General features: G+C 35.5%; 1 protein-coding gene across 3 annotated transcripts in view; it reads left to right on the top strand.

The window, feature by feature from the left end:
* The window catches only part of LOC138702893 (cardio acceleratory peptide 2b-like), a 94,987-nt gene that overhangs the window by 68,976 nt on the left and 10,502 nt on the right, over positions 1–15,509 (top strand). For all 3 annotated transcript variants that reach the window (XM_069830287.1, XM_069830280.1, XM_069830298.1), the window contains 3 exons: positions 562–660; positions 6,362–6,460; positions 11,311–11,469. In XM_069830287.1, coding sequence (XP_069686388.1) covers positions 562–660; positions 6,362–6,460; positions 11,311–11,469 — 357 coding nt within the window. The remainder of the gene's footprint in view (positions 1–561; positions 661–6,361; positions 6,461–11,310; positions 11,470–15,509) is intronic.

Below are 15,509 nucleotides of genomic sequence, written 5' to 3' on the forward strand. Positions count from 1 at the left end.
CCCCTTAACTTCCCACTGTACCTTCCCCGGCTGAGACGAGTACAAAGGAAGATAGTATTGCTCAGTGACGGAACTTATAGGGCTTTTACGAACTTTCGGGTCTCACTAGTCGCCTGAAATCCATCACTGTTGCATAATGGCTACTATGTGTTTTTTATAATGCTGTTTAAGCGAAAAGGACATGATCGGGGGTTTCTGAGCTCCGTTTCGCTTTCCCGTTGCGCCCAGGGCTGCACTAGGCAGTCCAAGTACAACACTTCTGCATCATAAACCGCATCTGTCACTGTTCTAAGATGATCTATGAAAATTGCATATAACAGCTCTATATAATACTACTACATATTACATTTATAACGACCAACTGCGTAGGTATTATATCTTCAACGGTTTGTCGGCCAAAATCGTCTTCAAATTTGATTATCGATTTGACAAATGATAGAGGTCACGGACACTGATGAAAGGAGACTAAGCTCTTTTCGAATCGTTACAACATTTGACATATGTCAACTAATCTTGTTCACGGTTTATGAAACCAACGGATTAATTTGTTTTCTGTTTCAGGATCGCATGTTGATTCGTATGTAGAAGCGAAACGCGGCGCTTCAGGCTTAATTCCTGTGATGAGGAATGGGCGTACAGACCCGTTGTGGCAACTGCCAGGTCAGTATAACCTCGGTCACAAAGAACGACGTCGAACACAATCTTTATAAATATACATATTATTTAATCCTGTTTTAATGTTTGTGACTATGTACTTCATGCCCACCTCCAGTAATTCGAAGATAAAATTAAGGAGAGAGTACTTTATAACTTTCGATTGTCATAGATAAAGTAGTGGATGTGAGTTGAAATACATTTTGTCGCTTTACTTCCGATTAAGGCATCTGTACATTATTTGCGTCGAATTTGTAACACTTATTTTCAAATATCAATTCGAAAAACAAAAGTGATGTCTTTTGCAGGAAAAGATACTTTACTAGATTGCAATAATTGATCAAATTATAGAACAAGTGACCCATTTTAAACACTTGGGATACGATGTTATAAATATAATCATATAACGAGTGAAGTGCAGCTATTCTAGGCTAGTGTGGTACAATAAATATGTACAATAATAGTAGTTTTAGAAGTAAAATAGGAAGGGAGACTGAAATAAAACTAAATAAAACTTTGGCTACCCCAATAATTTTCTATACCTCCGAAAGTTGCGACCGAACAAAGAAAGAGACAAGTAAAATAAAATCTGTAGAAATGCGCTTTCTATGCACTGTGAAAGGATATACAAAACTCTATAAAATACATAACAAAGGTATCAGAAATGAGTTAAATACATATTCCATCAATAAAAAAAATTGATGAAAAATATAGAAGTAGCTGGATCTCACATATAAATAGGACGGAAATGGTTAGAATAGGGTAGATTCGAATAGAATAGAATGTTTTATTTTCACTGGCAGAATTAAGGACGTAAGGCCTTCTTTTCCACTCAACCAGCCTTAATCAATACAATAGTGACATACCGTAGCCTACATGACTCCCTAAGGAAGCAGCAGAATATAAAAAAGACGTAAAGGACGAAGAGTTCAATAACGACCAAGGAAGAGATGGAGGGATCTTTGAAGCCGGAACAGGCAATTTTTACCTGTACAGTGAAAAGAAGAAGCAAACAAACTGAAAAATTTAACATTTGATGTATAATAGAAAGCAGTGACGTCATGCAGTGCTAATTAAATAGCATCGGACTTAGACGAGTTCATGTCATACGAATGGAGTATCGTAAAAACAAATTGAGCTGGGTACAATAAGAGCGTTAGTTGGCTAACGTTCTTATTGCATAGATAGCTGTTCTTAAATATTCATTCATTCATAATGTTCTGCCCAAGGGCAGGTCTTTCACTGCAAACCCAGCATTCTCCAATCTTTGCTATTTTCTGCCTTCCTCTTTGTCTCCGCATATGATCTACATATCTTAATGTCGTCTATCATCTGATATCTTCTTTTGCCACGAACTTTTCTCCCATTTACCATTCTTTCCATTGCATTCTTCAGAAGGCAGTTTCTTCACAACCAGTGACCCAGCCAGTTCCTTTTCCTCTTTCTGATCAGTTTCAGCTTTATTCTTTCTTCATCCACTGTTTCCAACACAGCTTCATTTCTTATACATTGTAAAATCCCTAATTTTATTAATGTATAATTCCTTTATATAAAGTTAATTATTACCACATGTAAAGAGTTTGTTCTTAACAATTTTAAATGTTCTACCTAATTTTTTCTGAGAAGCGATTTTTTTACATTAACACTGTTGTCGCACCCAGCTCCTCAAAGTATAGGACAAAACCATCTTATGCGAGGGGAGAAGGTTCAAGTTACTCAGTAATTAAAATGTAAATTAACCGTTGTCCATGCAGTAATATTTATACAGGGTGATTCACGAGGATTTATCGCCCTTTACGGAGCTTATTTCCGCAGGCATTCTGAGCAAAAGTCATATAAACATGGGTCCTAATCTCAATATTTACAAAGTTACGTTTCGTTATTGGAACGCATTGCTGTGAACGCGTGATCTTGGTCAGCGTGCAGTCAGCAGCCAGCGCGAGCGCTACGGAAATCAAAGATAGCCGTATGCAGTTACGTAGAGCGACGAGTGCCGCTCACAAGCGTGCGGCCAAGTGTACTTAAGCGGACGGCGACATTTTTTAAAATGTGTTGTAAAACTCTTCGAGACTGTAAATAGGATACAAAACTAAACTGCAAATACTTAAGTCGGTGGAAGTGGTGTGATTTGTAATAATTGTTGTGATAAGAGCGTAAGAATAATGTAATTTTCTAGTTAAAATAGAAAAAAGATATCTGTACGAAGCAACTAAGGAGTTGACAGCAAAGTTTTAGCTTCATAATGCTTGCCAATTAAAGAAATGCTACTTCTGAATGGTTCATTCTCTATTTGTATTATTCTTTTACCTTCAAACTAAAGAAAAAAACATATTTTACAAACAACTTTAAATTAGTGGAACTCTGAAAATATTGAGAATAGGAACTATGTTTATATGACATTTTTTGCTCAAAATGTATGTTCATTCATGATTTTCTGCCCAAGGCCAGGTCCTCACTGTAAACCCAGTATTTTCTAATCTTTCCTATTTTCTGCCTTTCTTTTTGTCTCCGGATATTATCCGTGTATCTTAATGTGCACAGCTATAACTAGACCCAGGATTTTTAGGCTTGAATAGGATAGGTTGCACCAATTTTATGTAAAAACCTCTAAATATATGCAACAAGAGAAACTCTCGAGCGATGATATTGCCTAAAACTTGGTTTATTAAAGAACGTATGTGTCAGCCTGCGCTAAACGTATCAAAAATTCCAAGGTCTAGTAGACCTATCAATAAATATGCAACAGAGTATTACATCAATATAATTTAATCATAATCCTCTCATAAAATTAAATTTAATACATGATTAATAAAATAATAAAAAAAAAACGTGAAGACGTAGTCACGCAATCAATGGGATTTAAAACTCCCCTGTCACTTTTTTTGTTCAAATCTATAACTGTTGGTTAATTTAGCGACGACTAGGACCCAATGTTATCTGGAAGTATGAAAATATTGGAGATACAAGGAATGAAATGCTTCGGAAAAATTTTTCCAATAAAAATTGTAATGGGATATTTATTCTAAATGAATTCTTTTCTCAGAAAAAAATTCTCTAAATATTTACACTATTTTAGTGGATAATTGCTATCCTTACGATTCTGATTTTTGCTCTTATTATTAGAAAAACTGATAAAGAATTGTTTATAACTTTGAAATTTTTAAGTAAAATGAACAGTTTTCTTGCAAATTAAATAAAAAAAAAAGATTAACATGTATCGTTATTTCCTGCCATTATTAAGTCTGACAACCCTACTCAATGTAAGGGACGGAACTCTATTATTCAAACCGAGTGTATGTGTGAATTCATAGGTGAGCCAGCGATGCGCTGTTGCCAAACTATGCAGACTTTCAGCTTTATTTTCTAATTAACCGTACACTTAATTACAAAACGCATAGTAGTTTTTCATTTATTTTAATGTATTCTATTGCCCCCTTTAAATATGCACAGTTATATCACTTACACTCTGTATATATGTCCTCTATGACCTTATATTTATAATTGAACGGTCTATGTTACAATCCGCTAGCTGTGTAGGAGGACCAAAAATGTTACATCGTAATTTCGCTCATAAATTTACTATCGGACGGGCATAGACCGTTATTCAATCAATATGTTTTGTACACGAATGTATGTTATTGAAAGTCCTATTATACATCATAGAAGTTTGTAACATTTTCAACTCCACAGAAATGCTGCTGGAGAATACAGACAATAACCAGTTTGATACAATCAGAATATTATGAAATATGCAAAATCAATTAAAAGGTTAAATTATGAACAAAATGTTTATGACATTTATTTTTAAATGCTGTATATTAATATGAATTAACACCATGTAATTTGTTAAAGTTACACTCAATGTCATATTATGAATAAACATATAATATTGATCAAATAATAACACTATTAGTAGAAAATAACTGCAGTATTGATATGTAGGAACACCATTCAATTAATGAAAGTTTTAACACTAACAAATGAATGAAGGAATATAAATATTAGAGTTGAGAAATTGTTGGGAGATGGAATTTGAACCCCTCTCCCGAATATTCAGTATCCATCTCAACAGATGGTTTATCTGGTAAATATAAATTTTATTAACAATGAGGACAATAACAGTCACAGTTTTTAAATGCCGACTGTAACAGAATAATACATTTTAAAGAGCTCTTTTCCGACATTAAGAGCAAGCTGTGGGCACATCTCCTTACAAGAATTTCCACAAATCTGTTCTTGAAACGGAATACCTTGATAAAATTCTAAGATAAACTACGTATAGTTGCGAAAAACAACATAGATCGACTAACACTAGGTAAAATGTAAATTAAAATACAACTAATAAAATACTACAAAATAACAGACAGGAACTTACATTACTTGGAGGATCTTCCGCACTAACTTGCGAGTTCTTCTTTCTTGTTGTATACTCAAGACCACTATCCCTCAGCGACTTTCGTCACACATCTTTCCACTTATTACCCCACGTGCTAGGTTTCTGCCGTCAGGGCGAATTACTGCGAATTGACAGACATAACACAGTCCGCTCAATAATTGCTAACAGATTAAGGGAACATGGTGAATACGAAGTATATGAGGAAGTTCAATGTCTTTCTACGGAAGGATCTACACGGCGTGCTGACATCATAATAATTGACCGAGATAAAAAAAAAAAACTGGTCTCATTCTTGACCCCACTGTAAGGTTCGAAATTAATGAAGATCAACCAAAGCAGGTACATGAAGAGAAACGCGCTATTTACCTTCCATACTGTGATGATCTCAGTCATAAATATAATATTCAAGATTGGAATGTCATTGGACTTATGTTTGGTGCGCGAGGAACAATTCCCAAATTTACATTGAAGATCTTCAGAAAATTAAAGGTTCCTGATAAGACTCTTCATACAATTGCATCAACCAGTTTAAAATCTTCATTGAACATCATCAATCACCATCTCTATTCATCTTTATAATATTCAATGTATATTATTTATTTTCAATAATTTTTTTTATCGTTTTGATAGCTACCAAGTCTTGTCGCAGAATATTCTTTTTTAAAATTTCATTATGTATTTTTTAACATTAATTTACATTTTTTTGTTCATTTGAATTGATTAGGATGCCGATATTTTAAATCCAAGACGGCTATCATTTCGATGATATTCTCTCTCTTTGTCTGGATCCTTTTTTTTTAGATTTATTTAGCCTGTCAATATCTACCGTAGAAATCGTCACTGTCTTGCATTCATCCATTTTACGTAATTGATCAACCGAAATCTGTTACACAGAGTCCAAGTACCCAGTATTCGTAAAGAGAACAAACTGTCGTACAATTACTCCCGATACGATGTAAACAACTGGATGCGCTAGAAGTGACTAGTAACATAGACTATTGTTCCAACCAGGAAATTCATTGTTGGAACTCGTGTAGAAGCGTCTCTGGCGTACAGATATTGAAAAACAGTTTTTGTGACAGCTGTGTAAGACTATATAGAGCATTATTCCATTAAAAATTCGATTTTGAAAAGTTTTAACATAGACCGTTTTTCGGCCCAACGCTTCAAATATAGAAACTGAATCTATCAGATTATAAGTTTAAATGAGAAATTAAATTATAACTTGCTTAAAAAGTTAGCAAGATAATTAATAAATGAACGGTCCTTGATATTAGAGTATGAAGAAAGTGCGTGTGTTTAATTTTACAGGCGCGCATTTAGAACAGTACTTGAGCGGGAAACGCGGAGCTTCAGGCTTGATTCCTGTGATGAGGAACGGGCGCACAGATCCCCTGTGGTCACTATCAGGTAAGTGAAATAGCAAAATCCACGAAATAATTGAATTTCTGTCTGTTACAGAGCAATTTTTTGCAACTTACGTTCAAAAAATTAAGTTTTCCATAACGAATTTTCACAAAAGCAGTCATATGTTTCAATGATCATTGCAGTTTCATTTTATTATAGACTGTTCTTTAAAATCAGTATTTATTTCAGTAGTAATTTATTTATAGAAATGTATCTACAGCTACTTTTCGCAAAAGTAAGCTTATGTTTCTATAGGGATTCTTTTTGGAAATGTCATTTTCATAGCACTTATAGAAATGTCATTTCCACAGCACATGTTGACAAAATCGTGTGTTTGTTTGAATAGCGATTTTATTTTTATAGCTTGTTTTAACAAGTGGCTATTATTTGTAGAAATGTCATTTCCGTAGCTACAATTGTAAATTATTTTTGCAAGTTATCCTTCTAGAAATGTTCTCTTGTAAATTTTTTCTTACAAATTATATATTCCAATGGACACCATCCCATTGTGGAATACTGGGAAACGAAAATGCGGATACTTTAGCAAAGAAAGGCAGCATTGCTACTTACAGACCTGTCACTACATCTATGTATTAAGGCTAATTCAAAATGAAAATTAAATATAACGTAAGCGTTAACTTACGTTACGGTAAAATCAAGGTCATTCACGATGGGAACATAAACATAACAGCAAACATACTTGGTAACCATAGAAAACATAACAACGACGCCATTTCCTCATATTCTGTCGTATACTTCAGCGCTTCACGATTGTGTTCTGTTTGCGAATCACGTAAGCATAAGCATGAAAGTTTGGAGTTTGCATACTTTCACGTTAACGTCTTAAGGTAATGTTTATGTCAATGCTTATGTGAATCAATGTGAATGATCCCATTTGGTAGCCTGGGCGCAAACGTCTGTGTTTATGTTAGTCCTACGGTTATGTTTAATTTTCATTGTGAATGGGCCTTTACTCTGTGAAAAGATTGATTAAATCTACGTAATTAGACTGCAACAAACAAAATTTGATAACACAATCTCAAGAGAAAAAATGGAACTCTCTGCGTCATAATCCACAGTTAATCCCGATTTACCATGAAAATCATCTGTAGCTGCATTTAGATTGGCAACAGGCCACGACTGTTTGGCCTAATACCTGCATAGAATTGGAATATATCAGTCCCCTAACTGCCCATTGTGCAACTCAAACCAAGAAATGGATTCGGAACAACTCAAAATCTGTGCCTCAGTTGCTGACCATGATAATATCTTTGAAAAATATTGGAGTGCAAGAGGTCAAATGACTTTATTGTCAAACGCCTAGCATTAGAAAACAACAACGACAACATATATTCAAAACTTACATTCCTGGGAATATATTTCTTTTCCAAATTATCTCCCTGGAATTCTTATTGATATCAGCTGTAATTAAAAGAAATAAATCGTCGTTGTTCCTGCAATAATTCCTATCTGCAAAATATAAAATTTTTCAGTAGGAAGAAAAAACACATTTATTCCTCCTATGGCAGCTTACATAGGAGACTGTGAATTCTTACATTTTCGAAACGAAATATAATTACATATAGGAGATTTTATTATTTGTTGTATCACTATTTAAGTTATTTAATAGAGCAAAAGTCTGAAAATCGATCAGTATGTCACATTGGAGTTATTGCAGGGACAACGACAATATATTCCTATTTTTATGCAAAAGTTATTAGTAAACATTTCGTATCCATGAAGATTATAATATAAAGAAATCTTATTTAAATTCTTAAAGTAAAATTAAGATACAATAAATAATTAAAACAGTTGTATGAACACTTTTCATGAGGCTTCGGGGTTACTGCTTCCCCATCACCAGTAATTAACAGTGTTAATTAAATTCATGGACACTGTTGAATAATCGCCACATTTAATATTTAGCCTATTTGTCAAATCTTACTTACATAAACACTGCATGCATCCTTCATTAAGCTTAAGCGTAATAAAACATGTTCTGAAGATGATTCATACATTCACATTAGAATACGTTTTATACTTTTCGAAGCAATTCTGTTCTTTCATCACGTTTCCAACGTTATTTCCGATTATCGTTACTATACTTCCAAGGAACGAGTCGCATCACAAACAGGTTTTTTCTGTCGATTTGTGGCTATATTATAGACTTGACAACTTTACAGAATAATTTACGAGTCACTTGCAAATTGGCCAACAAGTGCCTCTCAGTAATCTCCTGGATTTAGAGATGATCTCATAACTTTCATCTTTAATCTTATGTTTTCGTCTCATTATTATTATTATTATTGTTATTATTATTTTTTTCATCATCATTATCAAGGATATCTCTACCAAATTACCATTTATTGCATTTTAATCTATCGAAGGTTGGCAGGTCTGATGTTACATGCGCTTTGTGATTGTCACAAATGACGTAAGACGTAATATAGTTCAGTATTTCGCCGATATGGCTGGATGTTTGGTCCCACAATGCTTTCCTGAACTATCAGTGAAAAGTCACGCATCTATGAAACCATTTACTACGCAAACTAATACGACAAACTTTCGTCTCATGGATTACACACAAAACATATTTTTGTTTGTAAATACTACTATTCCAGTGGATGCTTGTAGTGAACATAGGCTACAATGAATATTCTTGACTTGTAGGCACCGTTAGAAAAGTGTCATGGGCAAGTAACAGCCCGCTTAACGGTGATTTAGCTCGTCGGCAATATGCGATTTCATCTACAGAAAAAAATGTTTTCATAAAAGAATTGCTTTATTTTATGCCAAATTCGTAACGGGTAGAATTATGTCAGTTGTTAAGTGTACAAAATAATACATGTAGTCTTTTTGTCTGAGATAGTCTTCAATTAGTAGCATAATTTTATTATGTGAATAATGTCTAATTTAGCTATATTATAAAAAATGTTTATGAAGGCATACTGTTTGTACCTTTCCATTCATAACATGCTTTTGCGTAAGAAATAACATCATAATTTTATTATGTAAATAATGTCTAATTATGTAAATAATGTCTAATTTAACTATATTATAAAAATGTTTATGAAGGCATACTATTTGTACCATTCCATTCATAACATGCTTTTGCGTAAGAAATAACATCATGAGGGAACTACTCAGAAGTTAGTTTTGGTAAATTGCCATTTAGGCCGCCATATCAAACGAAGACTTATAAGTAGACTTAGTGGAATTGCCACGAGAATCGCAAGATTTACTGCGCACGCGGTATAGACTGTATGAGAAGCGGGCGTGCAACAGATGGAGTATGCCTCTGATGTAAACACTGAGCAGTATACTGCGGTTACAATAAAATCTGTATCCTGCATTCAAGAAATATACTAATGAATGATCATTGAAGTAGGAAATGTCTAAACATATAAATACACAATTATTTTGTAGTGAGATATATTAACTCTTAAAATTTAATGTAATATACTCACATCATCCTTGAATATGTGCATTGCAGTGAAGAGTTACGTACATTTTGAGCGACTGCAAATTAACCTCCTCCGATGGTCACTCAAACAGTTTTTGTATTGGGAAAATGTACGTTCAACATCACACGATATAATAGGTGCATATTTGAAGAACGGAAAGTCACTACATTTTAGTACACCAACTTCAGACGTCTTGTCGTGACCTGATAATACATAATTTATAATACGAAGTTGTGAATAGGCAGAATTTTTAGCAATAATGTTTCCCAACTTACATTTCACTTTTTCTGAAATTAGTGTATTGTTATTTTGGATAACGATTTGTGATACTTTATACACTATATTAAGGACTTCTGAGAGTTGTAGTTTAGACGATTCTAACAGGGTGATGCTTTTGGACACGATTTTAAAATTAGAATCAATGAACAGAATATCTTCCAATAGCTGTTCAGAAGGCAATGATATTACAGCTGCAACAGCGGAACTGTCTGTGCTATCGAATGCATAAATTACCTCCATTATTTTGCCGTAATATTCTGCATAATAATTAACAGCATCCAACCATGTTTTCCAACGGGTCAAGACTGGCTGCGGGGGTAAGGGTATTCCAAGGGCAATCCTTTGGAACAGCAACACTCTCATTGTAGTATGTTTGATTGAATTCTTGTCTGCACTGAACAAATGTTAAGCTTTGACTATTCCAACCACAGTAATGCAAAAACAAGTGGTTACTTAGGTATACATTATCTGTAGCTGCTCTGTCTATTTGGATCGGTCACAACTCTTAACACGAGACAGGGCGGTCGCTCACCTCTTCTATACTACCGTACATCGGCAACCTGATTGCATGCTGCGTGTGGCAATTCAACGAAGTCTACTTATAAGTTTCTTGGTAAATTATTCTGCGAGTACCGTCATATGGGCAAATTTGGAACACTGTTTTAATTTGGAACATTATCATAGGGTATTTTCGTTTTGTCACAGTAACACCAAAATGTAATAAAACCAACGTGCTGCACAACAAAGTAACAAGTGAAGATTACATTGCCACTGTGACAAAACGAAAATACTCTATGATAATGTTCCAAGTTAAAACACTGTTTCAAGTTTGCCCATTTGACGGTATTTAAGGTACATCTTTCTTGGATGAATTTACTTGCAGATTTTGAATATGAGCAAAACCCATCCATAATTTAAAAGAAGTCGCTTTACATGGAAAGATGGCATGCCAAGAACCATTTTTTCGATATCAGTAGTGCTGAAAATGACATTGTATATTCTGTGTATACTTTTGCAGCAACACAATACGTTATCGTGCACTCCTCACAATAATGAATTATAAATTTAGAAGCGACGCCCGTATATTATGCCGAAGCTCTTCTTCTACAGCGGATGCTGTATTCGACGACGACGGCACGGTGCTCAGCGTTCCAGGAAAGAGAGGCGGTGGTGGCAGTGGAGAGACCTCGGGGATGTGGTTCGGACCTCGACTGGGAAAACGCAGCAAGCGAAGCGCAGACTTTCCGTGGACCTTGGTAACTGTCAGAGGTCAGTATGGTTTTACAACCACATAGAAAATGCTCTAACACCAGTTGTTTTCCCTTAGTTACGTGTATTTTTGTTTCCCATTACTGACCTATATGAAGTTAATAACAATAATAATGGAAGCACCAAGACAGTGGAGAATAACTGAGATGAACCTTGGGGTGAGTTTTCATTGGATATAGAGCATCCGTCTGTATCTGGGCCAATAAAACGTATGCATACGTAGCGAAAGATGCGCGGCGTAGACAGCGACAATTTCGATCTGTAACATCCCAAACATTTGAACATATTTGACTTTTGTTGATACACTAGAGCCTCTATTATCCGTGGTAATGAAAGGGTTTGACTGAATGGTTAATAAAAAAATCGGATAATTCGTACCATAAAAGATTTTCATAAATTAAGTGCATATGAGACCTACAGTTTCGTAATTTCCTCAGTGGTTATGTATTCAACATGCTGCATAGTGGATCAAAAGTTCGATAATTTAAGTCTCGTTGTCAAAAATGGATTTTTAAGGAGCAAGGAAATTTCTTGTAATGGATATCTGCGTAAAGAGAGGAATAGTACAGGTCTCGTGTTGTGGATTCACATATTTTATACACTTTGTCCTTCTTTTACTATTAAATAGTAATTGTTATTAAAGTTGTAACGTCAATCCCATATTCTGATGTGAAACACGTTTTGGTTTCCCTTTTCCCAAACCGCTTAATTATTGGCACATTTTTCAATAATCCTACTTATCGAACACCTTTTTCTTTTACACTCGTGAAAGACATTTTGCGTAGAAGTTAGAGTTCGGCCTCTGGAACAGTAATACAAGAACTGAATGGTGCACAGGTTTGCTATAAATTATACGGAAGTTCTTGATGTAATTTCTTTGAAAGCAAGTAGTGACGATTTTACAAGTTGGGAAACATCCACAAGTAACTGTTCCTATTGACAGCAGCTGCAATATTGGGTAAAGGCTTGAGTAACACACTCTAGGAAAAATACTTACAGCTGGCGCCAGCGTTTTTGGCGTGTGTCCTAGATATATAGTGCCAAGTTTGTGAGCATGTTGCTAGTGCAGCTGAGAATGGTACCACTTCCTATACACGTCGCTTCAGCCATTTGTCAAACACAGTTGTCAGACTGACTGCGGCAAATGTAAAACACTCGCACTTAACGTTCCCATTACTTTTTTCACACGCCAAAAACGGTGACGCGGACTGTACTAATATAGGATACTATACAATACTACAAATTTTTCCTGCAGAAAAAAGAGCGGAACAACGACAGTCGGATAATCCACTGATCGGTTAATAGGGTGACGGATAATTGGGGCTCTACTGTACTAGCATGCACACAATTATATTTTTATTTAGACGATAGTCACTCTGTGAAGTTTCAGTTTTTAAGTCTTAGGAGCCGTATCCGTAGTTTTTGAAACGCATATTTCCTATGAAACACGACGTAAAGATTTGTTTGAAGAAGGCTCCAATGATGCATAATTGCATTCAGTTTTTTTCCGTTAGAAGCTTTGTTTTGGCTTAGCAGCACTACCGTTTAGTGATACCGTTTCCCTTAATCTAAGGACAAGTTTTTGTTCCTCTATTTGGGATGCCAGGGAATAGCCTACACACGTCTCGACATAAGCCGGTTTTCACGTAGGCCTACTATGTGTCATACATAGAAATTCTTGGTTCTGGTGTAAACTTTTCGTATGACATTTCAGTAATCTAACAATTTAATTTGAGGCACACATACAGACACTGAAACTGCATTTGAAGGAACTGACACTAAAAATGACAACACATCTTGATCTCTAAGAGTTTACCATACTGCACACTGCTCGAGACGACTTTTCTTTTAAGAGGTTTACCACACTGCACAATGAAGGCAACTACGGAACTAAACTGTGCGACGTACACGCGCATTACGTGGCTTTGAGGCAGCGTAACATCTGTTGACTGCTATTCAGCCCGCTCTCTCGGCCCAGACCCGAAGCGAACGCTCCGTATAAATTACTCAAAAAGCTGATGTTTCAGAAGTCTCCGATCCAGTAAAGTCCTATTGCTTGAGTGTTTGTAGAGGAGCTACTTTTACTGAAGGCAAGCGTGTGAATGGCGAACAACTGGCGCCAAATACCAGGAGCTTGGAAGAAGAAGGAGAAGGTGTAGCTAGTCTTAAAAAAATTCGGTCTGTCAGAGAACGAGTTTTGTGTCAGGTTGGAAGTCTGCCTGTGTAAAAATAAAAGTACGAGAAAAATTAAGTTGGACAAATAGTCGAATTTTGACTAAAACAACGGACTTCCTTAGAAATGAAAGATGCTAGAAAACGTAATCGATGGTGAAGGCTTTGTTCTTTAGTCAACTGTCCGAAGTAGGGTTGCCAACTTTTTTAAGAAAAATACAGGAGATTAAGAAATCGACAAAATTTCACATAGAAAATTGGCAAATTATTCAGTTCAGTTACTAAAAAGCAACTTTATTCTACACTTCGACAGCTAGGCTTAAATTAAGAGTATTTTGAAACAGATCTTGTCTCGCGTAATAGTTGAAGTCAAATCAGTTTGCAGCTCTGATTTGATTGATTAGATGTATCATACTCCTGTTTCGAACATCTGTCCAGCTATTGTTCATGAGATAAAACATCCTCTTTGTATGAGCATTACTACTCGGTATGTATAGAAAAAAACTAGCCAGTTTTTTTTTTTCAAAAATTTATTATTAATATTGTTTGATTTTAAAGAGGAGAGCACTAAAATCCATTTCCAGTGAGCATAGGCGGAGAGAGAACCGTTTTCTTGGGGGCGGGGGGCAAAGCAAAACCATAGAATCCCCATATAACGGTGTTATGGGGGACATCATTTATCTCCTTCCCCCAATATGATTACTTAAAGGTATTTTCGAGGGCATGTTTCTTATAATATTACATCCATATCCACAGTGTTTCGGACTGAGTTGTATAGGACTTGAACTGTAGGCCTACTACAAATTATAATAGGGCATACTTAAAACAATCTCCCTCTTTTTCTCTCTCGTACAGAAACACATGCATACATCAATAAAACTACGTAACAGTGTTAACAGAAAGTTTTTAATATGAATTTTACCTTCCTGAAGATATCATATGAAATGTGAACTCTATTTTATTTAATCTCGTCTTTAAGTTTACACATTACACCGGGTCACTTTTCTTTTTCCTGCATTAATGTGCAGTATGTTATTCATATTTCTCCAAGTGACGGCCTGAACACCTGCAGACTTCTATCATATGAGTACAGGCTGTTACAAAAGAAACATTACACTGCTTCCATTCCTCAAATGAGATATAGTAATTATTATACATTCAGAAATTAAAAATTAATATTATAGTCCAGACACATGATCTGAAGACATCAATTCATCAATTTAAGCACAGAAATTCAATATTTTCTAACGTTAATAGGAAAAAAAAGAGTTCAGACAAGTTTGGGGTGGCAGTGCCCCCCCCCCCCCCTATGCCTCCCCATAACTCCGTCTATGCCGGCAAGCATTACCTTTCGAAAAGATTGCACATTTCAATACTTCTCTTGAACAATAGGCCTAAAATTCATCTTATAAACAGTCATTATTCACGGCAAAATCAAATGTTTAGAATAATGATCTTTATATTGCAAAAGTCATCATCAATAGCTATCAGGGTTTAGGCCAATTGGCCTGTTCCGTCTCAGGTGAAAAGCTGGTGTCTCCATCGCTTCTTCGGGCGTCCACGATCTCTGTATCCAAGGGGTCTCTAATTTAATAATCTCCTGGGTAGTCTAACATTAGGCATCCGTAGAACATGCTCATGCCAGTTGCTCCGATACTTGTGGATTGTCTCTGTAATGGCTGCGATATTTAGTTCTTGTCGGATGTCTTCATTATATTTATGGTCATAGCTAGTGTTCTTAGTAATCTCATCTCAGCTGATTCTATTCTTTTCAGTTGACTAGTTGTTAGAGTCCAAGGGTGCTATTCATAGACATTTCGCTAGCCCGTGCTACGAGCGTGCTAAACTAGCCCCTGCTATCGACGGGT

The sequence above is a fragment of the Periplaneta americana genome, chromosome 1, assembly GCF_040183065.1.
Source record: "Periplaneta americana isolate PAMFEO1 chromosome 1, P.americana_PAMFEO1_priV1, whole genome shotgun sequence".
Lineage (NCBI taxonomy): Eukaryota > Metazoa > Arthropoda > Insecta > Blattodea > Blattidae > Periplaneta > Periplaneta americana.